At 42.0% G+C, this 27,274-nt stretch overlaps 2 protein-coding genes across 11 annotated transcripts in view; one reads left to right on the forward strand and one right to left on the reverse strand.

Moving 5' to 3' along the window:
- NSUN6 (NOP2/Sun RNA methyltransferase 6) overlaps positions 1-838 on the reverse strand; it is a 52,616-nt gene extending 51,778 nt beyond the window's left edge. For 3 of the 10 annotated variants that reach the window (XM_073334166.1, XM_073334165.1, XM_073334167.2), the window contains exon 1: positions 2-589. In XM_073334166.1, the coding sequence (XP_073190267.1) occupies positions 2-536 (535 nt within the window). In that variant the 5' untranslated portion in view covers positions 537-589. The other 7 variants (XM_073334171.1, XM_073334179.1, XM_073334180.1 and 4 more) reach the window with 6 other exon arrangements.
- On the forward strand, positions 368-27,186 carry ARL5B (ARF like GTPase 5B). The gene is made up of 6 exons (XM_073334182.2): positions 368-1,180; positions 13,664-13,724; positions 15,050-15,197; positions 20,798-20,881; positions 22,641-22,792; positions 25,144-27,186. Exons 1-6 carry the CDS (start codon positions 1,135-1,137, stop codon positions 25,190-25,192), a joined length of 540 nt encoding a protein of 179 aa, XP_073190283.1. The 5' UTR covers positions 368-1,134; the 3' UTR covers positions 25,193-27,186.
- The last annotated feature ends 88 nt before the right edge of the window (positions 27,187-27,274 follow it).

Genomic DNA, 27,274 nt, shown 5'->3' on the forward strand with positions numbered 1-27,274 from the left:
CCTTCGGCCGCAGCCCGCCTCTTCCGGGGTACGGCGGAAAACTCCGCCCCGAGCCTCCCTTGGGCTTGGTCAGCTGCGCTCATCCGCCTTCCACTGACCGTCAGGCCGGCAAAGGGTCGGGGGCTGAGGCGAGTTCTAAGCGCGGCGGCAGATGCCCGCCTGGCCGCTCCCGCCGCCTCAGGCCTCGTCGGGGAGCGCGCGAGGGCGCCGCTCGGCCCCAGCTCACAGGAGAACGGGGCACCGGGCTGGCTCCTGTGGACCCACGAGCCCCCTGAATCGCCCCTGTGGCTTCCCGGGGACAACTCACGTGCGCACGGCCAGCCCCGTGCGGAAAGCTCTGCCCGAGCGTTACCAGAGCAGTGCCCCCCCCCACCGCCCCGCAGTGCGTCACAGGAATAAGAACCAGCCGGGCGGCAGCCCCCTGGATGCCTCGCGAAAGAGAGGCACAAGAGGTGAAACAGGGACGGCCGGGAGAAGCGCGGTATTTTCTCTGCGCGGGTTTTGACGGAGCTGTAGCTCTCTATGGTGCGCGGCATTACTTAGCCAGCCAGGGAACCTCAAACCAACACAATCAGCGCGTGGGTCGGGGCCCAACCTGCAACCGGCACATTTCCCCACCAGCAGCAGTTACCGCCCGGCGCCGCGTCCGTTACCCAGCGGTTACGGGCCGCTGGGGCTTCGGGTGAGGTGCTCAGCCCCCCGCGGGGGGACAATGGCCGGGGGCGTGCAGCAGCGCAGGCTTCCCGGCGGAGCGGTGTCCCCTGACGCTCCGCTGCGCCCAGGGGCACTAGGACCGCAGGCCGTCGGAGAACGCAACACCCAGCCCCACGGCTGAGGGTGACGCCACGTACTATTTTTTTCACGTCAGGGAGGAGGGCACGTACGTAATGGCGTGCGGAGTCACGCAGTGACGCAAGGCGGTTGGGGAAGGCATTGGCTGCCGTGGCTGGCTGGGGAGGCGGGTTTGAGGGTGGCTCCGCCTACTTGCTTCTTCGGGCTCTGCCCGCCCACTTCCTGGATCCCAATAGGACCAGGCGCGGCCGCCGCCTTCGAGTCGCCAGTGCCGGCTGGCGCCCCTTTGCGTCGTGGGGACTCTCGGAGCGTGACGTCGTCCGGCCGCGGCCGAGCCTAGCCATGGGCCTGATATTTGCTAAGCTGTGGAGTTTTTTCTGTGACCAGGGTGAGCGGCGTTCGCCGGGGGCGGGGCTGTGCCGGCTTGGGGGAGCCGCTGGTCCGTTGGGGGGGCTGCCGGGGAGGGAGGCATGGGGTCCCGGCTGTGATGGGGAAGGGAGGCCCCTCGCGTGTTGAGGGAGCGGGTGGGGGGAGTGTATCTGTGTGAGTTGGGGGGGGGAGAGTGCCTGGAGTGTGTGTGAATGGGGGTCGTAGGCTGGCATCGAAGCGGGGGAGGTTAGTTCAGTGCGGGGTTGGCTAATGCACCCTGTTCTCTCAAACTTACTTTTTCATCACTGCAACAGCAGAGACTTTGAGGGTCTCACTAGCTACGGTTCCTCTCTTCTTCCGAGTCCTGTTCTGTGAAACTGTGCATCCAAATTGCGGTCAGCTGGGAAACAGTGCTGTTAAGATAATGTAATGTTGGCTGTGTCAGATTGAAGGGGTCAAACTTTCTGTGTCTTTGCAAAGTAAGCTGTTATGGGATAAGAAGGAAGGTTCTCTCATGGATTGGTAACTGGTTTAACAAAAAGGAAACAAAAGGTAGGAATAAATGGTCAGTTTTCTGAATGGAGATAGGTAAATTGTGGTGTCCCCCAAGGGTCTGTACTGGGACCAGTTCTATTCAACATATTCATAAATGATCTGGAAAAAGGGGTAAACAGTGAGGTGGCAAAATTTGCAGATGATACAAAAGTACTCAAGATAGTCAAGTCCCAAGCAGACTGCAAAAAGCTACAGAAGGATCTCTCAAACCTGGGTGACTGGGAAACAAAGTGGTAGATGAAATTAAGTGTTGATAAATGTAAAGTAATACACAGTGGAAAACGTAATATCAACTGTACATATAAAATGATGTGGGTCTCAATTAGCTGTTATCACTTGAGAGAGATCTGGAGTCATTGTGGATAGTTCTCTGAAAACATCCATTCAATATGCAGAGGTAGTTGGGAATTTTTACAGAATGTTGGGAATCCATTAAGAAAGTGATAGATAATAAGACAGAAAATATCACATTACCTCTATATAAATCGATGGTATGCCCACATCTTGAATATTGTGTGCAGGTGTGGTCGCCCCATCTCAAAAAATATATATTGGATTTGAAAAAGGTTCAGAAAAGAGCAACAACAATGATTAGGGTATGGAACAGCTTCCATATGAGAAGACAGTAAAAAGGTTGGGACTTTTCACCTTGGAAAAGAGATGTCTAAGGTGGGATATGATAGATGTAAAATCATGACAGGTGTGGAGAAAGTAAGGAAGTGTTGTTTATGCCCTCTCATAACACAAGAACTAGGACTCACCAAATGAAATTAATAGGCAGCAGGTTTAAAACAAACAAAAGGAAGTATTTCTTCACACAGTGCACAAACTGTGGAACTCTTTGCCAGAGGATGTGGTGAAGGCCAAGATTATAACAGGGTTCAAAAAAGAACTAGATAAATTCATGGAGGATAGGTCCATCAGTGGCTATTAGCCGGGATAGGCAGAGATGACGTCCCTAGCCTCTGTTTGCCAGAAGCTGAGAATTGCCGATGGGATGGCCAATGGATCACTTGATTACCTATTCTGTTCATTCCCTCTGGGGCACTTGGTGTTGGCCTCTGTTGGAAGACAGCTTATTGGGCTAGGTGGACCTTGGTCTGACACAGTATGGCCATTCTTATGTACGTTTAGAGTTGGGTTTACTTTGGGGGGGGGTGGTCCATGATCTTTCCAGCTCCCATAAAATATTACTTTCTTACATAAAATTGCTGACAGGCAAAATATGAATGTTGTTAATTCTATAAAGCTTGTATACACATACTTGTAGTCCCCTGATTTTGGGGGATTCCATTTAAGTAGCATAAATTAGTTGCACATCTGAAACTGATTTGTTTTTATTGCTCACAATAAGCTGTTTTTTAAGTGTTGTTTGGTTAATTATTTGACTTGGTTGAAAGGTGCTGGTTTAATATGTTTACTTGGTTTTTAAATGCCAAGTAAATCAAAATTGCAAGACTCTAATAAGCTGTTGTAGTGAAGAGTTTCAGAGTAACAGCCGTGTTAGTCTGTATTCGCAAAAAGAAAAGGAGTACTTGTGGCACCTTAGAGACTAACCAATTTATTAGAGCATAAGCTTTCGTGAGCTACAGCTCACTTCATCAGATGCATATCGTGGAAACTGCAGCAGACTTTATATATACACAGAGAATATGAAACAATACCTCCTCCCACCCCACTGTCCTGCTGGTAATAGCTTATCTAAAGTGATCATCAGGTGGGCCATTTCCAGCACAAATCCAGGTTTTCTCACCCTCCACCCCCCCACACAAATTCACTCTCCTGCTGGTGATAGCCCATCCAAAGTGACAACTCTTTACACAGTGTGCATGACAATCAAGTTGGGCTATTTCCTGCACAAATCCAGGTTTTCTCACATCCCCCCCCACCCCCATACACACACAAACTCACTCTCCTGCTGGTAATAGCTCATCCAAACTGACCACTCTTCAAGTTTAAATCCAAGTTAAACCAGAACATCTGGGGGGGTGGGGGGGAGGAAAAAACAAGAGGAAACAGGCTACCTTGCATAATGACTTAGCCACTCCAAGTCTCTATTTAAGCCTAAATTAATAGTATCCAATTTGCAAATGAATTCCAATTCAGCAGTTTCTCGCTGGAGTCTGGATTTGAAGTTTTTTTGTTTTAAGATAGCGACCTTCATGTCTGTGATTGCGTGACCAGAGAGATTGAAGTGTTCTCCGACTGGTTTATGAATGTTATAATTCTTGACATCTGATTTGTGTCCATTTATTCTTTTACGTAGAGACTGTCCAGTTTGACCAATGTACATGGCAGAGGGGCATTGCTGGCACATGATGGCATAGATCACATTGGTGGATGTGCAGGTGAACGAGCCTCTGATAGTGTGGCTGATGTTATTAGGCCCTGTGATGGTGTCCCCTGAATAGATATGTGGGCACAATTGGCAACGGGCTTTGTTGCAAGGATAAGTTCCTGGGTTAGTGGTTCTGTTGTGTGGTATGTGGTTGTTGGTGTGTATTTGCTTCAGGTTAAACAGATTGATAGAGCCAGAAGAGTTCCCAGAAGTTACCTACTACAGGACAGGCCTAACAAAGAAAATAACAGAACGCCACTAGCCGTCACCTTCAGCCCCCAACTAAAACCCCTCCAACGCATTATTAAGGAGCTACAACCTATCCTAAAGGATGACCCAACACTCTCACAAATCTTGGGAGACAGGCCAGTCCTTGCCTACAGACAGCCCCGCAACCTGAAGCAAATGCTCACCAACAACCACATACCACACAACAGAACCACTAACCCAGGAACTTATCTGGTTTATCTGTTTAACTTATCTGATGTTCTGGTTTAACTTGGATTTAAACTTGAAGAGTGGTTAGTTTGGATGAGCTATTACCAGCAGGAGAGTGAGTTTGTGTGTGTATGGGGGTGGGGGGGATGTGAGAAAACCTGGCTTTGTGCAGGAAATAGCCCAACTTGATTGTCATGCACATTGTGTAAAGAGTTGTCACTTTGGATGGGCTATCTCCAGCAGGAGAGTGAATTTGTGTGGGGGGGTGGAGGGTGAGAAAACCTGGATTTGTGCTGGAAATGGCCCACCTGATGATCACTTTAGATAAGCTATTACCAGCAGGACAGTGGGGTGGGAGGAGGTATTGTTTCATATTCTCTGTGTATATATAAAGTCTGCTGCAGTTTCCACGATATGCATCTGATGAAGTGAGCTGTAGCTCACGAAAGCTTATGCTCTAATAAATTGGTTAGTCTCTAAGGTGCCACAAGTACTCCTTTTCTTTTTGTAGTGAAGAGTGTGGTTCTTGCCCCTAACATAAGTATCCATTTTTGAGGCAAAGGTTTAGAAGGCTTAGAGTGAAATCCTGACTCCATGGAAGTTGATCAAAACTCCCGTTGACTACTGTGGGGTCAGGATTTCATCCACTGGGTCATTAAGATACCTTAAATTTGCTGTTTAAAGCGAATTGTGAAGCCTAATCAAAATAACTGTTTTCTCTGCATGGTTCATTCTAACCTTTTCCAAAAAAACACTTTGTTTTTTATGTAAGGCTCAGGTTTTGTGTTGCATGTTTTTAGTAAAAAGTTATGGACGGGTCACTGGAAATGAACAAAAATTCACGGCAGCCTGTGACTTGTCCCTGACTTTCACTAAAAATATCCCTCACACATGTATTTGAGTGAAGTGCTATCAAACTACCAATATATATGGAAATACACATTTTACTATACTGCTTAATGTCACATGTCTCTGATTACTAACAGATAACTGTACTCTGGTAGAGGTGACTAGTTTAGAATACTACATTATTGAAAGGTAAGAGAAATCAGGCATGTATTAAGGAAAAACAGGAAATAAAGTTGTTACGATATTGAATTAGATAATATTGTGATGAAAGTAGTATATAAAGTTTGCACAGCATGTTTAACTTAATTCTGTCAGGCACTATTTTCTCCTAAAATGTGCAGACATTCAAATTAGCAACAGTGGTCTAGCTAGGGAGGAGCCCAAACACCTGGAACTCCTTTCTTCTCACAACAAGACAGGGCATGTCTACACTACAAACTTAGGTTGACTTAAGTTGACATACAGCCACCACACTAATTAAGTCGGTTGTGCATGTCTAGACTACAGTCCTTGTGTTGATGGAGAGTGTCTTCATTAGCAGCTCTTGCGTCGATGTAGAGAGCAGCACACTGTGGGTAGATATCCCACAGTGCAACTCGTCACAGGTGGTTTTGGGAAGGGTTTGCAATGCCTCGTGGGAATAAAACATTCTTGCATAGGTGACTGGGAACATGGCTCGAATATCCCATGATACAGTTTTCTCCCTCTCATGATTTCATCTGCATCCCATAATATTTTGTGCCTTTTTTCAAAAGGCTGGCATAGCCACATATACACCATCTCTAGAGAAGCAAGGACTCTACACAGCTGTGCTCTGTTGTGGTGAGCGTTGCAAACCCTGTGCACCTTATCCTTCAGTATTTCCAGAGCCACAAGAGAAACTGCCCTGTGGAATATGGCAGTGTCCTTCAAGTAACAATGCTGTAAGCCATGGAACAAAACAGTTCATGGTTGCTGTTGGCAGTTGCACAGCAGCTGAACATGATGGAGCGCTGTTTCTGGACCCGAGAAACAATCACTGACTGGTGGCATCACATCGTTATGCAGGTATGGGATGATGAGTAGTGGCTGCAGAACTTTTGTATGCGCAAGGCCACTTTCTGGAATTTGTGTACGGAGTTCTCCCCAGCCCTGCGGCGCAGCGACGCTAAAATGAGACTTGCTCTGACTGGAGAAACTAGTGGCAGTCGCTGTCTGGAAGCTTGCAATGCTACCGGTCAGTGAGGAATCAATTTGGAGTTGGGAAGTTTCCATTGAGATTGCTGTGGTCCAAATATGGAGGGCCATTAGTCATCTTCTGCTAAGAATGGTTGTGACTTTGGGCAATGTTCAGGAGATATTGCATGGTTTTGCTGCAGTGGGGTTCCCTAACTGCAGTGGGGCGATAGATGGTACACTCATCCCTGTCTTAGCACCAGACCACCTTGATACAGAGTACGTAAACGGAAAGGGAACTTTTCAATGGAGTTGCAAGTGCTGGTGGATCACCAGGTGCGTTTTACCATCATTAATGTGGGATGCTCTGGGAAGGTGCCTGACACCCTCATCTTTAAGAACACAGACCTGTTCAGAAAGCTGCAAGCAGGGATTTCCTTTCTGGATCACAAAATCACTATTAAAGATGTTGAAATACGAATATTGATTCTGGAACATCCAGCTTACCCCTTATTCCTATGGCTTGTGAAGCCGTACATCGGACACCTGGACAGGAGCACTTCAGCAATAGCCTCAGCAAGTCCAAATGGCAGTTGAATGTGCTTTTGGCTGTTTGAAGGGTCATTGGCACAGTTTGTTCACTAGGGTAGACTTCTGTGAAAAAAAATATCCCCATGGTGATAGCTGCCTGCTGTATGCTTCATAATATGTGTGAAGCAAAGGGAGAGAAGTTTTCACAGGGCTGCGGCTTGGAGGTGAATAGGCTGTCTGCTAATTTTGAGCAGCCAGATACCAGGGCTATAAAAGCTCAGCATGGAGCAGTGCATCTGAGGGAGGTTTTGAAAACCCATTTTATTAATGACACACTGTGACGTGTTGCTTTTCTGTTTTTGCATGTGAATAGTCTGAACATTGCCATGACTGCTCTGTGTGTGTAGTAATGTAACATTGGAAATACACTTCTTGCTTTTCTCTGACTGACTCCCGGCACTCACCAACAAGACCCGCCTCCCAACCTAGTGCTGGGGAGACAACCCCACAGTCCATTCAGCTCCTGGCCCCTCCAAAGGCACTACCGGGGTGGGGTATGTGGGGGGTATGTACTCGATGCCCGGGGAATGGGCTGCAATCCACCAACTCATCCTGCATGGAGGGCCACTACGGTGGTGGTTATGACTGAAGGGAGTGTGGCCTACTGCTTAGAACGCGGAGGGGATAGGAGCCAGGGCTCCTGGGTTCTAGCCACAACTCCAGCTCTGTGTGAACTCGTTCACACACCCAGTGCCTAAGTTTCCCTAGCCATCTCTCCTCCCCCAGTGCTTTGAATTAGTAAAGATTTCATTTTTAAGAAATGGACTTTTATTGCACACATATATAAACAAAAATGTGACATCGAATTAAACCTTGGAAATACAGGAGGGAAATACATTTATCTTTTGTTCAAAAACAAACTGGCCTTGCCTGTCACACATCAGTGTATGTGCAGCTGTGAGTCTGTACACCATCCCCCAGAGTTGAGTGGAAAGGATATTGTACTGGCCCCCCATGTCTAGTGGAATGTGTGTGTGAGGGGGGAGTATGGTGATTTTGGAATGCCATTCTGCAGGGGCTGTAGAGATTCAAAATGTCTCTCCTGGAGGTCAACCAGACACCTAAACATGTCTGTTTGTTCCTTCAGAATCCCCAACATCGCCTGCTGCATGCAACACTTATTCTCCTGGCCTTTTGTCCTGCTCATAATGTCCTTTCTTTCTTTTTTTTCTTCCCTGTAAGAGCAATCCTCCACACCATCTGGTCAGTGTCCACTGTCCCAGAGGCATTCATTATCTCATTAAACATGTCATCGCGCGTTCTCTTTCACCTTCGTCTTATCTGGGAGAGCCTCTCTGATGGTGTGGAGGAAGAGTTGAAGGCCACACTTTCAGCTGTAAAACATGCAAAGCACAAAGGAACAATTGTCCATGCAGACCCAATCTCCAGTGCAGATTTGCTATACAAAAATCACTCCCCAGAATCCACGCAAGTGTGAAGCAGAACATTTTCATTTCTACAAGATATTTATTGAACCAGTTTGCTGTCCCAGCCGTGATGAGTATAGCTGGGGGACAAGGGTGCTAGAATATCTGCAGAAGAGGGGGGCAGCCCATGATGGGATCATAGTGGCCCAGGGGCCATTACCCTACCCTTGGTAACGTGGGCTTAGTGTGGGGGTCAGGGACCGGCATTCCCCCCCCCCCGCCCCAAACTGCAAGCCTTGGCAGTGGCATCACTGGAGATTGCTTGCTATAGCCACCACAACGTAGTCATTAATCCCCCACCCCCGCCCGTAGCCACTGCTGCTCTCTGGCACCCAAGGCACCACCCCCTGCCCAGTCTAGAAGCTGGATCCAGGCAGCGGTAAGAGCCTCCCATGGAGCCCGGGCCACCTCTGGGAAGGCCCAGACCCTCCACCTGCCCCGGTCAGAGGTATGGGGTGGCCCATATCCCCGCACCCTGCCTGCCTGAGGCTTGCAGTTTGTGGAGGAAAGGGTGACTCCTGCCACCCAAACCACAACCATGTGAAACAGTGGGCAGTCATGGCCCACCTGATTCCAGTGACCCTGCCTCATGGTCGCTTCAGGTTCTGGAGCCCCGGTGGTGGGGGAAGAGGTGAAAAATCATGGTGGGGGGGGGGCACACAGACACTAGTGTTTGCTGCTTGAGAAATTGAAATGAATACTACCACAGTCTCCCATAGGTGATCCTAGCTGATATTACACTCTTGAGGGTAACAGGTGGCAAGGGAACAGCTGCTGCATGCATCCAGGTACAGACCAGATCCTTATGCTGCTGGGCTGTGTACTGTGATGATGCCTACCAAATTAATACTGGAGTGGCTTGGGAAAGTGTCCTACTACAGTGGAAGAAATAAGGCAGCCCTCCAGAGAAACCTTCCACAAAGGATTGAGATCTCTATGAAGGATTCCTGAGACATCCCTGTGTATGTAATTCGCAGGTCACCCTCTGCCTAGCTGGTCCAGACAATGAGAATCAGCTGCTTTACTTCCACTGGTTATTTAAATAAAAAAGAGCAAATAAGAATATGTGATCCCACCATATTAATGCTAAGTGCATACTCACTAGAGGTTCCTTCTCTGGCATCACGCTCGGCCACGCTGCATTGCTGCGATTGGCTGGACTGCTCTGGGGTTACAAACCGTTCCTGATTCTCTGGGACAGTGGATCCCCTACTTGCCTGTCTCCCATCTTCCTCCTCCAACACCACCTCCTCAATCTTGCCTGCAATGGCCTGAGACTCTGACTCTGAGGTATCCACGTGGCTCTTGGGGGTCATGGTGGGGTCACCGCAGAGTGTAGCCTACTGCAGCTTGTAAAAGTGGCATGTCTGCAGTGCTTCACCATGGTGACTGTTTGCCTCCTTTGCCTTCTGGTAATCCTGATGCAGCTCCTTTACTTTCTCTTGGAACTGCTTGTAGTCCTTCTCCAACATACTCCAAGAAATCTTCTCATAGATGTCCATATTTCTACAACTTGATCTGAGCTGTGCCTGCACAGCTCTTCTCCCCATACACTCAAGGGATCCACCACCTCCTGTGTTCTCCAGGTCAGAAGTGCTTTTGGATCATGGAGCTGGCATACTCAGCTAGGCAGACAAGCTTTTTACCACAAACAAACAGAAAATGGGAATTCAGAGTTACCGGTCCTTTAATAGGGAAGGGGCTGTTTCCTGTGTACCTGGGTAAAATTGATATGTACCAGGCTTGTTATCCCAAGGGGAGCCTCTGACACACTTTACACCAAACGCACTGAATCAGGTAGAATAAACAAACCGATTTATTAGCTATAAAGAGAGATTTTTAAGTGATTATAAATCAAAGCATAACAAGTCAGATTTGGTGAAATGAAATAAAAGCAAAAAGGATTCTAAGCTGATCTTAACACTTTGAATGTCCTTACAACTTAGATGCTTCTCACCACAGGCTGGCTCTTCAGCCAGGCTCTCCCCTTTGATCAGTGGTTCAGTCGTTTGGTGGTGGTGGTGTCTGTAGATGTAGGTGGAAGAGAGAGAATATGGCAAAATGTCTTTCCCTTTTATCATATCCTTTCTTTCCTCTTGGTTTTGCCCCCACCCCGCTTCACAGTCAAGTGAGCATTACCTCATTGCAGTCCTGAACTACCCAAAGGAAGGGCATGACTCCCTCCAGGGTCTAACAGATTCCTTTGTTGTTGCCTAAGCCAGTGTCCATTGTTCCTGTGAGGCTGGGCTGGCTTTGTCCCATCTGTGCCCTGACGAGGTGTGAACTGCCTCTTTGTTCTTGGAGAGTTTTCACATGGGCTTGCTTTAAGCCATCAGGATACATGTTCACCCTCATAACTATATACGTGAAAGTATAACCTATAACATTACTGTAACAATTACTATAACATCACTGTAACAACCAGGCTCAGAGCATTATGAGCCTTCTGAAGACACTCAATGTGACAAACTTTTCATTGGATACCACACAATCATTCTATAAAGATGAACATGGGGGTGTAGGGTGTCCCCCCAAGGTACAGAGTGTCACAGACGGTCCACATCTATTTGTTCCTTATACAGTAGATGTGATAAATATTTAATAGTCCTAGTTGAATATTTTTAAGAAAAGTAATTTAACTTTCATAAAAATTAAAATTCCAAGGCATATCAAAGATTATAACACTTTTGTTATAAATCTAACAAGTATGTACCATTTTTTTCAGAGTAAGCTGTAGCTTTCCATCCATGTGATGTTCTGAATATGTGGACTAAAATTTTAAATGTGCCTTGTTGAAGCATATATTGGTACCCCATAGTTAAGTCTGAGTTTTAATTCTGTTGTAACTCTTCATTTGCTCATAGTTCTGCTCTGTTTTGAACAGAGTAAAAATACCCTTTGCTGTATTTTCCAATCCAACTTTGCACATGCATAGTGGAAAAATCAAAACAGAAGACTTGTGGTAATTTAACCTGCTTTGTAGCTGCCTTTGTCAATGTGTTTTTTTTTCTTAGTGTGAAGAAAATAGTTGCCATTTTAAGGCTACGAATAGTCTTATCTATGTACAGTAGCATGAAAAAGTATTAATGCATCATTTGGCATATCCCTGTTTACTCCTGGGGGAATTCTGCACCACTGGGCATGCGCAGAATTCATTTCCTCCGCAGATTTCTTTACTTCCCTGTAGAAAAACGACTTTCTGACAGGGAAGCAAAGGGAAACTGCAAGAGCAGTCATGCACCATCCCCTAGCTGCGCAGGTACATCGTTTCAGGAACCCGGAGCAGCCAGCAGAGAGGTAAATCACTGCAGGGCTGGGAACACCCCAGCCAGTGGCTTCTACCCTGAGCCGGTATCAGCTGCTAGTCCCAGCTGGGCTGAAGGCAGAAGAAGATGGGACTTCCTCTTTCCCTGCAAGGAGCGTCTGGGGCTGTGTCAGACCTACCCCCAGAAACCTCCCTTAGCTGCAGGAAGCTCAGCATCCTTTCTTGGTTCCTTCCCCCATCTCTCCTCAGCTGTGGGGGGAGAGGTCACTGTATGGGGAGCTGTTCCCCCATCTGCCCAACCGCCGTGCATCTGGACCTCCCATACCCAAACACGCCCACCAAGCCTCACCCTGTACACTCAGAACCTGCCTAGCCCTCCATACGCAAACCTCACCCCACTGAACCTCACCTCCTGCACCCAGACCACTCCCCACTGAGCTCCCTGCACTCAACCCCCCCCCCCCGATGAGCCCTTGTCACTGGCCCCCAATTAGCTGCACCCAGATTCCCATCCTACCAAGCCCCCCACACCCAGACCTCTCGGCTGAGCCCCAACCATTTTCACCTGGAAGCCCCTGCAGAGTACCATTGCCCCTACACCTGGAATGCCTCCAACGAGCTCTGTGTATCTAGCTCCCCCACACCTAGACTCCCCACTGAGCTGCCTGCACTCAAATTGTCTCACAGAATCCTCTCACCTGGATCCCCCCACACTGAGCCCCTCCACACTTGTATCCTGCCTGGCTGAGCTCGCCTGCCCTACACCTGATAGTTCTGGGGCAGGCCCAGAGCTTAGGCTGCATTAGGATCATTTGCAGCCTCACCACTGAGTCTGTGTCCCTGGGGTGGGGAGGCTGCAGGGTGATTTCCCAATTTTGTGAAGCCAGTGGCCTGTGCTCCCCACTGCCATGCTGGATTTATTTATTGACAAATAAAACTTACAGAATTTTGAATTATTGTGTGCAGAATTTTTAATTTTTTGGCACAGAATGCCCCCAGGAGTAACTGTTAAGTAGTCAAGCGCTTGGGGTTCAGGAGTTGCCGTGCTAAGAGTAGAAAGTTATACTTATCCATTTAAATATGGCATCTTCATAGCCTTAAATAATTTATCAATATATGCAATCCATAAACTGAGGCATCTCATTCAGTGCTATATGGTGGGTTAACATAGTATTATATGCAGTCTTTAGATTTACCTTGATTGAGTTGCAAGAAAATTTGTTGAGTTGCCAAGTTCTTCAATTTGCCTGCTGTAAATATTCAGCTTTAGTTTTTGATCTGTTTTAAATATTACTAAAATACTGGTCATTCTGGAATTGTGTTCTTAACTTGAAGTACCTATAGTCACACACACACACACACACACTTTTTGGCTTGCTTTGTAGAGCTAAGTCTTAAATTACATACAGTCTTTATATTTGGTTTAACTTCGGAATATAAAATGTACAAGAAATTTCACTTTGGCACATATTCTAATTATTTTCATGCAAACTGAACATATCTTAAAAACATTTAAGTAATAAGTACATTGGCAGAACCAAGTTTGCACAGTCAGTGAGCAGTCTTCATGTTCTTATGTCTACTTTATTTCTCAAGCTTACTTTTATATTAATGCTACTCTTTTGCATGAAACAATTGTTTTTTATTAATAATCATTCCTTTAAAATAAAACTTTACCATGGACTTAACTTATGTTCCTTGTAAGTATAATAACTCTTTCTGGAGAAGATACTGGTTTGTGGGTTTTTTAGTTAGGAGTCTTCCATACTCTGTGCAGGCTGTTCACCTAAAACAGGCAAGGCAGCCTTGCCTTTTTTTAATATCAGAAAAGTGGTTAATGTATCTTTGGCTGCTCACAACAGTTTACTTTTGTTTTTTGTGCAGAACACAAAGTAATAATAGTGGGACTTGACAATGCAGGAAAGACCACCATTCTTTACCAGTTGTAAGTATATGAGCTATTTAAAACTTCTGTTTGTTTAATACTTTCTTTCACAATTAATGTATGAGACCTGACTGAAAACTCTGGGGTACCCAGAGCTTAGCTTGTCCAAGGAAGGTATTTGTCATTCAATAATACTTAAGTTTTGTGTGTATAGTAATAAAATAGATACAGATGTTGAATTGTTTAGAGCTGAGCTTCATGTGAATCAGATACTCAGCACAGAGTATCACAGAGTGCTCTCGAGGACAAAAAATAAATCTCTGCAATTGAGATCTTTGGTAATTGATGAGTGGTAAAATCCTTTCACGCATTGGTGAAAGCTTCCAGAAAGAAACTTAATTTAAAATTTGTATCTGCCTTTATTTTTAGTCAGTTTGCAAAACCCACGTACAGACCATTATTTCCAAAAGAAGAAAAAATTGTCATCTCCCCCGTAGTCAAAGGCATGTCACTGGTGGAACTAACAGTTCCTTCAGAATAATATTTCATCATGCTGCCATGGCTCCTGCAATAAATGGCTATGGTCTGTAGCTGTAGTTAAAAACAAAACAAACTCTTCCTTACCTCACAAGGGTATAAAGGATAAATGTATAAATACTTGGGAAGCACACAATTACTGTGATGATGAAAGTGGTATATACATTTAGATAGAAAGAAATAAAGAATGTTTCCCCAAACCCTTTTCTTCTGTACTCTACGTTGACAAAATAAACCATTGTTTTAAAGTTCGTACTGAGGTATTTTCAGCTGCAGATACAGAATTTCTTTCAGAAGCTATTGTGAAATCAGACAACCTTTACCTTTTCCACGTGCTTTGACAACTTTATCTTCAGATTATTCTAGCAAGATTCAAAAATATTGTCTCTAATGATGGTTACCTGTTGTATCATGGCAACTTTTGTTTTGAAACAAGTAAATTTTTTAGATTTTTACTAATATTAACAAAGTGTTAATCAGATTTAAACTTCACTTTTCTGTACCGGACGTTCATGTATAATTGTCTGCATATTTATCCCTATCTATGGTATATACTACTACATATGCAGATAAAAGGGCAGTGTCTTCACTCATTGATTGTAACTCATAACATGCACCCAAATTGAATAAATCTTTTACAGAAAAGATGTCTCTATATAGCTTTAATACATTATTATTTTATCTTTAATAAAAATTTAGATGAAAAAGATTGTTTTAAATAATTGCTTTAAGGGAATGAAAAGGATATACTTTTTGTTATACAAACTTGTCACAATATACGACTGATACATTAGGAAGTTTCAAGATATTGCTAATTAGTTTTTGTGGTGTGATGTTGTTTCCATTAGCTTAATGAATGAAGTGGTCCACACATCTCCAACCATAGGAAGCAATGTTGAAGAAATAGTCGTAAAAAATACCCATTTCCTTATGTGGGATATTGGAGGACAGGAGTCATTACGGTCATCGTGGAATACCTATTATTCAAATACAGAGGTATGTGAAGTTGCTCCCAAAGTGTAAAATAAAGCAAATAAATATAGATTTCAGTCCTGATAGCTTGGGTGGAGATTACATTAATAGGATATGGAAGAATTTACCCATATGTAAGGACAGAATTCAGGCCCAAATGCAGTAGATGATATAAGGTCATGGCTCTGTATTTTCATTAAATCAAGCTTTCAGATTAGTGGTTCTCAACCAGGGGTCTGCATAATCCTGCGGGTACACAGCGGTCTTCTGGGGGTACATCCGCTCATGTAGGTATTTGCCTAGTTTTATAACAGGCTACATAAAAAGCACTGGCCAAGTCAGTACAAACTAAAATTTCATACAGTGACTTGTTTATACTGCTCTATATGCTATACACTGAAATGTAAGTACAATATTTATATTCCAATTGGTTTATTTTGTAATTGTATGGTAAAAATGAGAAAGTAAGCAATTTTTCAGTAATAGCATGCAGTGACACTTGCTTACAAAATCAGAAATAAAAGTAATTTTTAAGTGAGGTGAAACTTAGGGGTATGCAAGACAAATCGGACTTCTGAAAGAGGTACAATAGTCTGGAAAGGTTTTGCGCCACTGTTTTAGTGGAACAAAAATTGTGTTTCAAGTGAACAGAGTAATTCTTAATGTATTTTAACTCCAGACCTAGATCTGCACATCTGAATATGTGTATTAGCATAGATACTTCAGGATCAGGAGATATTTTAGTGTTTTTTTTGTTTTGTTTTGAAATTTGTCACCTGCTGCTTAGGCACCCTGTAATTGAGTAGTACAGTACAAACAAAGATACATTATGTATGTGTTTAGAATGCCTTGTAATAAACCTCTATATGACGGGATGCTGGGCTTGAAGGTTCTGAAGCAAAAAATACTTAGAATACTCTTCCATCCTATTCTAGACAAATGGTATTATTTGTCCTCTGGGATTAACAGCCCAGTTGGGCCTGCCGGTGTGTGCACAGCTTGTATTTTAGATTTCAGTGGTTTTATAAGAGTTTTGTTTAGCTCAACACAGGTTTTAAGTGAAACTGTTTTCTAACTTGTTTGAGAAAAATAAGAGCAATATATACATCACATTTCTCCACAGTGAATGCAAAACTTAAGTGGGGATGGAGACCGCAAGCGAATGGTTTAGCTTCTGTTCTCATGCGTAGTAGTGTTTTTGTGAAGCAGTGACAGTAGTGAAAAGAGAACAAAAGTTTTGCTATGCAGCACTGTATAAAAATCGTCAGCAGCTGCTGCTGCATTTATTTAGGGGACAAAAGTAACACCAGCTGAATGGGAGGAATGATATAGCAATAAAGCTGCCATTGATAGAAAGGTGAGAGGTGACTTCAGCTGACCAATGTATTGTTTCCACTTTGGTTTATAACACTGCAAAGATGAACATCTTTGGGTTTTTTTAATTGCTGACCCCTAATAAGGCTTGTGCAGCATGTATTAAATCTCCATAACTTCAGTTTGCATGTGCAAACCTCAGTCATCTATCACAAAGATCTTCAGACGTTGATATTTAATACCTTAATAAACATAGACAGAATAGTTTAGAAAAGAACAAAAGCATACACTACCTTATTGTTGAATAGCCATTCCACTTTCCAATAAGCTGCCTTCCTGCTACCTAAATTCGTTTCTCTGCTAGTCTTTGCAGCAGGAGTTCTTACACATCACTTCCCTCAGGCTAGCACTGGAATCCTGCTTTACCCAGAAAGACGGCAGCAGAGCCCTGGGTGCTGCCTGTCTTGCTTCAACAGTTCGCTGGTGCTACTAACAAAGTAGTATAGATTGCTCTCCTCCCTTTCAAGAAATTGCAGTCCTTGCACAACACTCCAAGACTTACAGGGGCTGGAATTTGGGGGAAGAGCCTGAATCTGTTAAAGACTATCCCAGATGATAGCATGAAGTTACGTAGCCAGCTTGCGTTCTACCAACAACTTCACACAGGGGAGCCACTATGGTGCATTGTTTCTTTTGTGTTCAAATGGAACCTTTTCCCAAGTGTGTGTAGTTTATAGCAGATATGACAGTTTACTGTATTATGATGACTGGTAATCACAGTGCGAAGGCCCGATATAATAGGACACAATGAGAAGGTGCCATTGTGGTAGTTGCATTTTTCATTCACATTTTGAAGAATTATATGTAGAAGGTGTTTTTTTTTTTTTTTTTTAATAATTGTGGTCCATGTCTACAGATAACTAGTTTATCAGACAGTTATTCTGATCTTCAGGATTATAATTACATATGTTAGTATTCTGTCCACTCCAGTTTTACTTCTATTTGTACAGTCCTAAATAAATCTATGAATCTATAGCCATATATAACCACAGTTTTAATGTGTAGCTAAAACTAAATGTAACCTTAATGAAACAGTTTTAAAAATAGTCCCAGTTTAAGACCTTTCTAGCTAGTTTCTCAGGTGGTAAAAACTATGATTTTACTTGGTAAAAGCCACCTCTTGTGAATATTGGTTTCAGAGCCCGGGTCAGCTGACTTGGGTTTGTGCTACGATGCTAAATAACATTGTAGATGCTCTGGAGCCCAGGCTCTGAGACTGAGCAAGGTGGGAGGGTCTGAGAGCCCAGGCCCCCTTTAGTCCATAGTGGAGCTCCTTCTTCGTTCAATGGGAGGTTTGCCCAGAAATTGAGTGTAGAGCTTTATGTGGTGGTTAACTTTTTAATTCTTTCTTCTATTCAGTATCATTCAGTGGAAAAATGTTCCCATTTAAGACCGTGTTATTTCTACTCTTTCTTTTCCTTCCTCGGGCTTCTCTCTCTCTCTTCCCCCGCTGTTTTCCGTCTCTCCATTTTCTTCAGTGCAGCCACTAACTTCGCCTGTCAGTGGGCTTCATTCCCAATTCGTCTTTTTTCCACCACAAAAATGTGAAATAGTTGATGACACTTTATATGTCAGCATTGTTGGGATTTCCTCTCTAACATGAGATTAATGGCAGGAGAGATCTGGTCTATGGGTTGCAAGTTTGACATCACTGGTCTAGAGATTCCAGTTAGAATAAGGGCCCTTAAGCGCTATGTGAATGCAAAGCTCAGGCCTCCAACAAGCACTGAAATCTTTTCTGTGCTATTGGCAATTAAATTTTTTTTAAGCCCAGATAGTAACAGGTGAAAATGTATTTTACGGTGCATTTGGGGAAATCCAACCTTAGACATTTTCTGATACGTAAGGCACACTGACTAAGTGATCATTGCTCTGTGCCTGGCTTTCAACTATGCAGTCACCAGGGGTCAAATTTCCATTATGCACATGACTAGCAAGTTCACATCTGACTACACATGTGTAATCTGGGATTTGCATGCACTTGTGTAGCAGGGTATGTACAATAGCCAGAACGCACGAGACAATCTTGGGGCTGATAATCCAACCTTAGATCTACAGTAAAGTATACTATTTTATTTTTATATAGATATAGATATATTATCTATATCATATAGGGCTGCCGATTAATTGCAGTGAACTCATGCTATTAACTAAAAAAAATTAATCATGATTAAAAAAATTAATCACACTGTTAAACAATAGAATACCAATTTAAATTTATTAAATATTTTGGATGTTTTTCTACATTTTCAAATATATTGATTTCAATTACAACACAGAATACAATATGTACAGTACTCACTTTATATTTGTATTACAAATATTTGCACTGTAAAAAATTATAACCAAAAGAAATAGTATTTTTCAATTCACCTCATACAAATACCTAATCCTGAGAGCATTCCGTGCCTTAAAATATTGTGTGCATAATTTTTAAATTATGCGAAATTCTGCTAATTTTATTTGTCAAAATAATACTCCATAATCATGCCAGTTTCAATTATTTTGGTAAGTTATTTCAAAATACCTGTCAGCAAGTATGTCTGTAGCAATACAGACACACACACAAATTCCCGCAGGAATAGAATTAAAGAAACCCCTATGACAGCCCAGTTCCTGTTTCTTCCCCTCCTCCTGCCCCCTGGGGCCAGACACCCACAATCCTGCCCCCATAGAGCCCAGGGATACAGAGGGAGAAACAGCCTGATGCTCAGTACTAGGCTTACATGGAGTTTCCTGCCCGCCACCCTCTCCTCCTCTCAAGGCACGCTGGGAACTGCAGCTGCCAGGAACCCTCTAGCTCCCTTTCCCTCCCCCTCAGTAGCGTCTTCTATGGGCAAGCTGGGCTCTGCTGGATCCCTAGTGGCAACTAGCAGCACTTGAAGCCCATTTCTGTGGGGGAAAGGAAATTCTGCGCGCACATTAATTTCTTCAAAATTCTGCATTGTGCAGTGGTCCAGAATTCCCCCAGGAGTATACACCTGTCAGGGATGATCTAGATAGTATTTAGTCCTGCCATGAGTACAGGAGCCTGGACTAGATGACCTCTCGAGGTCCCTTCACATCCTGTGATTCTATACATTCTGTTCTGCCTGAGGGGACAGAGCCTGCCCCACTCCTACCTCCTCAGAAACACCCTGAAGCCCTGCCCCTCCATGCCGAGCATGCTGCAATAGCAAGCAAGAGGGACTGGATGTCACGCTGTCTCACACGCACGACTGCCCATCCCCGTTCCCCCCCGCCCCCCGTGGTGATTTACATTTCTACCAGCTACTCCAGGCACCCAAGCCGACCTGCCTGGCTGCCAGGGAGTGGCACCGTGACCGCTCTTGCGGCTTCCTTTGCTTCCCTGTCAGAAGTCATTTTTCTGTGGGGAAGCAAAGAAATCTGCAGGGGACATGAATTCTGTGCATGCACAGTGACACAGAATTCCCCCAGGAGTAAAATACCATAGTGTAATCTCTTTATCATGAAATCGCAACTTACAAATGTAGATTTTGTTGTTGTTACATAACTGCACTCAAAAACAAAACAATGTAAAACTTTAGAGCCTGCAGGTCCACTCAGTCCTACTTCTTATTCAGCCAATCGCTAAGACAAACAAGTTTGTTTACATTTACAGGAGCTAAGGCTGCCCGCTTCTTATTTACAATGCCACCTGAAAATGAGAACAGGCATTTGCATGGCATTTTTGTAGCTGGCATTGTAAGGTATTTACATGCCAGATCTGCTAAACATTCGTATGCCCCTTCATGCTTTGGCCCCCATTCCAGAGGACATGCTTCCATGCTGATGATGCTCATTAAAAAAGTAATGCATTAATTAAATTTGTAACTGAGCTCCTTGGGGGAGAATCGTATGTCCCCTGCTCTGTGTTTTACCCACATTCCGCCATGTATTTCATGTTCTAGCAGTCTTGGATGATGACCCAACATGTTGTTCATTTTAAGAACACTTTCACTGCAGATTTGACAAAATGCAAAGGTACCAATGTGAGATTTCTAAAGATAGCTACCGCACTCGACCCAAGATTTAAGAATCTGAAGTGCCTTCCAAAATCTGATTGGGACAAAGTGTGGAGCATGCTTTCTGAAGTCAGATGCATTGGTTAGGAAAGTCCAGGTCTGATATGCATAAAGAACATTTACTAACCAATAAGTCTCTCTTGCAAAGTTCAGACTACAGAAAATACATAGATGGAACCTTTTTACATGTAGTTTGAGAAAGCCTTTTTCTTTTATTTTCCCTAGTTCATCATTCTTGTTGTTGACAGCATTGACAGAGAACGACTTTCTATCACAAAAGAAGAACTTTACAGAATGTTGGCTCATGAGGTATATTTAAAAACTCAGTATTCCAATACATTTGGATTGTAGGCTTCCTTTTTTGTTAGCACCCAAATAATTATAAACATGAAGACTTAACCTTTTACAAAACAAAGTTGTTTCATTAGCATAGGTATTGATGTACATTAACTGTGCTTTTTAAAAATTTTAGATTGTCGGTGTCTAGACAAGAACAGTCAGAATATCATGAAAAATACATGCTCCATGTTCTAACACTCTTAGGAGGGTTCATTCTATTGTAACAAGGTAGCAGTTTCTTTTATAAAAGTTATACAGATTATAAAAAGTTTTTGTATGTTTAACTTCATGCTGTCTGACTTGTACTGTTTTTCCGTCCTCTGTCTTACAACTACAGTTAAAAATGAAATTTTGAAGACGCTTAAAAGCTTCTAAAACAAGTTTTGAGATTAGTTTTCCTATTAATGTAAAGAATCATAAATAGTGTTATAAATGCTTAATCTTTGGATGATGCTTGCTTCCCTTCTGATCTAAAATGAAGTTTAGCTATGAGCAGTACTCAGTGTTATCTGAGTGGTTCATAATCTATTTCTAAAAATGAAAGGAAATTGTTTGTAAATGGGTCAGTTCAATAAAAATAGTTTTTGCTCTGGGTCTGGGGGTGTAAAATACGTTATAAAATGGATGGAAAGAAGTCTTTGTTCAAAATCTTCCCTATGATTTCAAAATGGATCCCAATATTGCAAACACTTATTCAAATACTGCCTCAGCATTGGTGGGGAAGAGGGGGGGGGAGGACTACATGACCTATTAGGGTGCCTTTCAGCTCTACATATCCATGATTCTAAGAAGTCTTAACTCATTTGAGTTGTCCTGATGACTGACTTCAGTCAGACTAGTCTATAAGTTAGGACTACTTGTGAGAGTATGGATTTGCAGCACTGGACCTTAACTTTGCTTTTGTTTCTTCAAAGCATCCAGACATAGAAATGGATCTCCACTAATCCTAGCAGATTAATTGGTATTGAACTCTTAAAATTTGACCTAATGGTTTCTTGGTTATGAAATGTCTTTTTTATCTCTTGCCCTGCTCCAAAAAAATCTGCTGTTCCTATTTTTGTTGCCTTAGTTACATGGAAAGTTTAGACAACATTCTAAACGACTCACATCTAACTTAAACTATTCAAACATTACTAGTAAGTACTGCCCTTTACTCAAAAGTGACAAAGGTCTTAAGATATGAAGTGGATTTGTTAAAGAAGTATAGTTTCTTCCTTTCCTGTCCTTATAAAATTTCTAAACATTTAATTTTATTTAAAAAAAAAAAAAAAAAAAAAAAAGCACCTAGAGTTGGAAGTAATTTCAGCGGAATGATGGCATGTTAACTCTTCGACTCTGTCATTATCTCACTTAAAGATTTCCAGAATGTTCCTCCAATAGTAATATAATTGTCTGAACATACTGAGCTGCTTCAAAAAATATATTATTTATTGTGTCTTCAAATTAGTCATCAGTGAAGCGTGGCAAGACCAAAGGACCGAGAAGTGAAGCAAACCCTAATTTGATGCCTGAGGAATGTTAGAACAGCTTTCTAAATGAATCATTGTTTGTCTTCCATTATAATTTATTGTTGTAGAAAGCCTCTCAAAGTTAAATGTTACTGCATAATTTTAATATAGAATGACTTTACTGTAACTGTCGGAAAATATATTTAACATTATATAACCTTTTAGATTTGTATCATAACATTGGCATCGTAAGTACTATACATATTCTGTCTTGCTTCCAGGATTTACGGAAGGCTGCAGTTCTCATCTTTGCAAATAAGCAGGACGTGAAAGGTTGTATGACAGCTGCTGAAATATCTAAATACCTCACCCTTAGTTCTATAAAGGATCACCCATGGCACATTCAGTCCTGCTGTGCTTTGACTGGAGAAGGGTAGGTGTCACGTTACATATGTCTAAGTTCAAGAATGTAAAATAAATGGAAAACTGTGTGATTTAGAAGCTCATTGGCACCGATCTAGATCTTTTGAAATAGGATTTTTCTTATTCTCACCTTTGCAGACATAATGACACCTTAAGTGCATCTTCCCCTTGGCTAACCTCTGGATCTTCCTTACAGCTGAGTCGTCCAGCTTTAACTGATAGCATTTTTCAGCCGTTTGAAAGAATGATGCTCTACGCTCCTATTGACTCTCGCTATGTCGACTGGCTAGCCTACTTGCTCTTTGCTTAGTGTCTGTAATACCCGGGTGACTGCTTCAACTCTCTATACACTAGGGCAGCAACTCTGACTTGACCAGAGGGTAAAGAATATAAATAGGGTGTGGCTTTCAGCCTCACTGTGAGGATCACTTATGAACACCATTTTCTGTTGTGTAGAAGCCAACAAATATTTTAGTGCTCCTGGAAATCCCTACCAGGAGACTTCCACCCTTTCATCCTGGAATGTCTTTTTAATATGCAGTCCTATCAGACCTTATTTTGACTTTTCAGATGTATACTCAAAAAGACATGTTTGCCAACATTCACTATGGCTTGAAGACCTACTTTGTTACTGGTGTAAAACCTGTTACCTATATGCAGTTGATGTAATTGACTTATTAACATTTAAACTTCTATCTCAGTTATGCCAGCAAAGTTACAAAAATTTAAAACTGAGCTTTCCTCAGACCCCTTGCCTTCACAGATGAGACATTCTTGGTGTCTGACAGGAGCTAACCATGGGTTTTTCTTTCAGATTCAGTTACCCAGTTTTCCTAAGTGCCCTAAACTTCCACCTTGATTTTCAAACAGCCTCATCATTTGTAGAATTCATTTTGTTTCAGCAGTAAAATAGTAGAAGAATATTCTGTGATAATGCTGCCTCAGGGCTTCAAAAGTAGTGGATATAGCAGATCATTCAGAAGTTTAAAAAAAAAAATCTTCCCCACAATGATGAAATGTGAAGTTTACTTTTCAGATACAGCTGCGACGGTCCTGTGAAGTGAGTGTCTGTCTGTACCTCTATCACTTACCCTGACCTCTTATAATGGAAGGTGCTGACCCATTTTTGGTCTATTAATTTTGGATATTTATTTCCAAAAATTAAGCCACTGACTTGTCCAACTAGCTGCTACTATTTTTGCTAGAGGCAACTTTGATGGGTAATTCATGAGGATTTGGTTTTGTGTAAATAGATCTACATTTTCAGGTCAAATTATTTCCTTTCATATTTAAATTGGTGATGTACTTACTGTAACTTTGTTCTTAATATGGAATCTATGTAATTCCACATTCTCATTTCAAAATTTATTGTAGGTAAACATTAATTAAGCCAGTGCCTTTTTCTTTAATGTACTCAAAATACAATTTTATTTGTTCACTTAATTTGAATCATTTGAATACTATTTAAAAAGGCTTTCTTTAATGAAAAGGAAGGATCACTCTCTCCTTGGCCCTATTACGTTACCAAAATTAAAGCTGTTAATGGATCATACTGTGTAGGGTTTGACAGTATACTACAGCCAAAAGAGAAATGTCACTGGCAGTTGTATATTGATGGATTAAAACAACGTTGGTGCTTCTTAGCTGTCAACTTTTGAGTTTTAGCCAGACATGATTTTGTGTTAGCCTCACCCTGGCATTCAGTGAAGATCTAATGTAAGCAGCATTTGAAATGTGATATTTGTGTTAGCCCTAAGACAACAGTTATCAAACAGTGGGTCGGGACCCCATTTTAATGGGGTCGCCAAGGTTGGCGTTAGACTTGCTGGGGCCTGGGGCCAAAGCCCAAGCCCCACTGCCCCGGGCCAAGGGCATCAGCCCTGGGTGGCGGGGCTCAGGTTACAGGCCCCTGCCTAGGGCTGAAGCCCTTGGGCTTTAGCTTTGCGCCCCCTGCCCAGGGCAGCAGGCCTTGGACGGGCTCAGGCTTCCGTCCCTCCTCCTGGAGTTGTGTAGTAATTTTTGTCGTCAGAAGGGGGTCACGGTGCAATGAAGTTTGAGAACTCCTGCCCTAAGGCCTGGTGGTAAGTCATCTGTACTGCTATGTGGGAAACCCATTAAGATTTTTATATCTTTCCTTTCACTCCTTGTATGATATGTTTTGAGAGTAGCATGTTTTGGCTCTGGAAGGGAAATTGAAGCTGGACTTTCTTTCATGTGATTGTATCTTTTTAGCTTTAAAAGAAATCCTACCTAGGCCACGTGCACCTGTAATTGATGGCGAAAGATGATGCTTTTTGGTAGGATGACTTATGTGAGAGCAAATGGTTAAGCTTCATTGCGACCTCTCTTATTAATTTTCAGATTATGCCAAGGTCTGGAATGGATGACCTCCCATATCGGAGTGAGATAACTTGTTGCAAAAGAGACTGCATCTATTTATTCTGTGAACATGAACATTTTCCTGGTACTTCTGGTTGCTAAGGGAGCAACCATGTTTAATTTATAACGACAAAAACCTCTGAGCAGCACTTGAATCAAGTGCAGCTGAACTGAAACACAAAGTATTTTTAACTTTTTTAATGCACTACTCTTCCACAGGATGAACATATGAATCTGTTTCAGTATCAAAGTTCTCCTGGCTATTCTAATTTTTCAGTGGTTGCCTTGTAAGATATCTTTCATCATGGAAAATATTTCACACTTGATTTTTGTAATGATGCAAATTGTTTCTGTAATTTACTACCTTAAATTTCTTCATTAACACTGGGGAAAAAGTGAGTAGATTGACGTATACCCTAGCATAACTTTAATGATTTCAAAAGATTGGGCTATCTATGTTCAGATGGCCCAATTGCAGATATGGCTATCTCCAAGGCAGGTTTTAGGTATGTTAAGAATTGTAATAGTCAGCATTGAAACAGTTATTTATAGGTTGTTGATATGCTTGGGGGTTTTTTTTGTTTTTTTTTTCATATGTGTAAGTGAATTTCTGCCTTAAAATAAAACATTCCCTTTTTTATTCCCATGTGAGGTAAGTAGTTCTGGGTCGTATTTTTACCTGAAAACACAACTTTGCAGGGTGGATAAAAATCAGAGTTATTATTTAATTAAAATGCATTTTTCTTTTTAAAAATGAACCAGTTTAAATATTTAAAACTGACAACATATAAAGAGCTAAACTTAGTGTAATCTTTTAAAATCACTTAAAGAAAAAAATTCTGCATCCTATATCCAGAACACTTAAATCGTTTTATTTAATTAAGAAACAACTTTAAAATGCTGTTTTGTATATTTGTAATTTAATTCCAATTTCCAAATACAGCTTGACACAAATCCAGAGCAAAAAACATCTAGTAAATAAATGCTTCGTTCATCATTTTCTAACAATGTACAAATTAAGAATCTGAACAAATGTATGTTAAGTGATATAATTGTTTAAATGAATGTGTATATAGAATATCCTCCTGATTTAGCAAAAAAGTACCAAACTTAATGTTGACTATTTTGATTAAACATGTTTTAATGGTTATACCAATCAATAAGAATGAACCTTACTTTAGGGGAGAAACTAAAAGTACAAATACAGAACAAGATTAAATTCCTACTTGCTGATTAACATAAGGGACCAATCACTTTGATTTTAAATCAGTGCAGCTTACAGCTTTATGAACTACGACCATAGTAAAACTGCAGTGAATATACTGAATGTGAAATGTACTGATATGTTGCACTATATTTTAATAATTCAAATTTATTGTGAAAATATTATAGACACTGTTTTCCACAAGGACACTTATCAAATCTGACCTGGTTCTCATTCAGCTGCTTGATCTAGAAGAAAGTAGTCCTATGCTGAAGCATACTAGAACGAAACATAAAATGAAATTTTTTGCAACACTTTAGCATCCCTACAGGGCAGACTTAATTTTCTCAGCCGGAGAGAAAATGATTAATAAGCATTCTTGACAATAGAAATAGAAAATCCACCTCTTCATTTCCTACATCAATTTTCATATTGTTTTCCATAATAGCCATTGTCACACTCACAATGTTACTTTAGAAATGAAGGGTTTGGTCTGGCAAACACACTCAGGTATAGTGTTTTGCTACCTGAGTTGTCCATTTGGGTTTAAAAAAATATCAGTTGAAAGCCCTACCGCATGTTAGAATATCTCAACCATCTTCAATTTATGCTGTTCATAATGATAGTATTCAGTACGTTACAATTCACCTATCCGTAGTGAATGTAATGCTGGTACGGTTTGCAGTTTAAAAATATTTCTTAGCAGTTAATATATTGGCTGTAAGGAATCCTCATTCCGCATTTCAGTGACATAAAAAACTGTGCAACAGTCATATCTTAGAAATGGAGTTATAGGTGTTTCCACATAATCACTTTTAATTTTCATTAAAAATTATGAAAGTACAGTTTGTTGTAATGCAGTATATTACCTAAAGTGTGGTGCATGCCACAGTATTTTGCTTTTCTCAG

The sequence above is a fragment of the Lepidochelys kempii genome, chromosome 2, assembly GCF_965140285.1.
Source record: "Lepidochelys kempii isolate rLepKem1 chromosome 2, rLepKem1.hap1, whole genome shotgun sequence".
In the NCBI taxonomy this organism is placed as follows: domain Eukaryota; kingdom Metazoa; phylum Chordata; order Testudines; family Cheloniidae; genus Lepidochelys; species Lepidochelys kempii.

Bases quoted from the DNA above. Each gene is read 5' to 3' on its own strand.
- ARL5B (XM_073334182.2), top strand. From the start codon at position 1,135: ATGGGCCTGATATTTGCTAAGCTGTGGAGTTTTTTCTGTGACCAGG. The intron at 13,725-15,049 runs GTAAGTATATGA...TGTTTCCATTAG, and splicing joins ACCACCATTCTTTACCAGTT to CTTAATGAATGAAGTGGTCC. The intron at 15,198-20,797 runs GTATGTGAAGTT...TATTTTCCCTAG, and splicing joins CCTATTATTCAAATACAGAG to TTCATCATTCTTGTTGTTGA.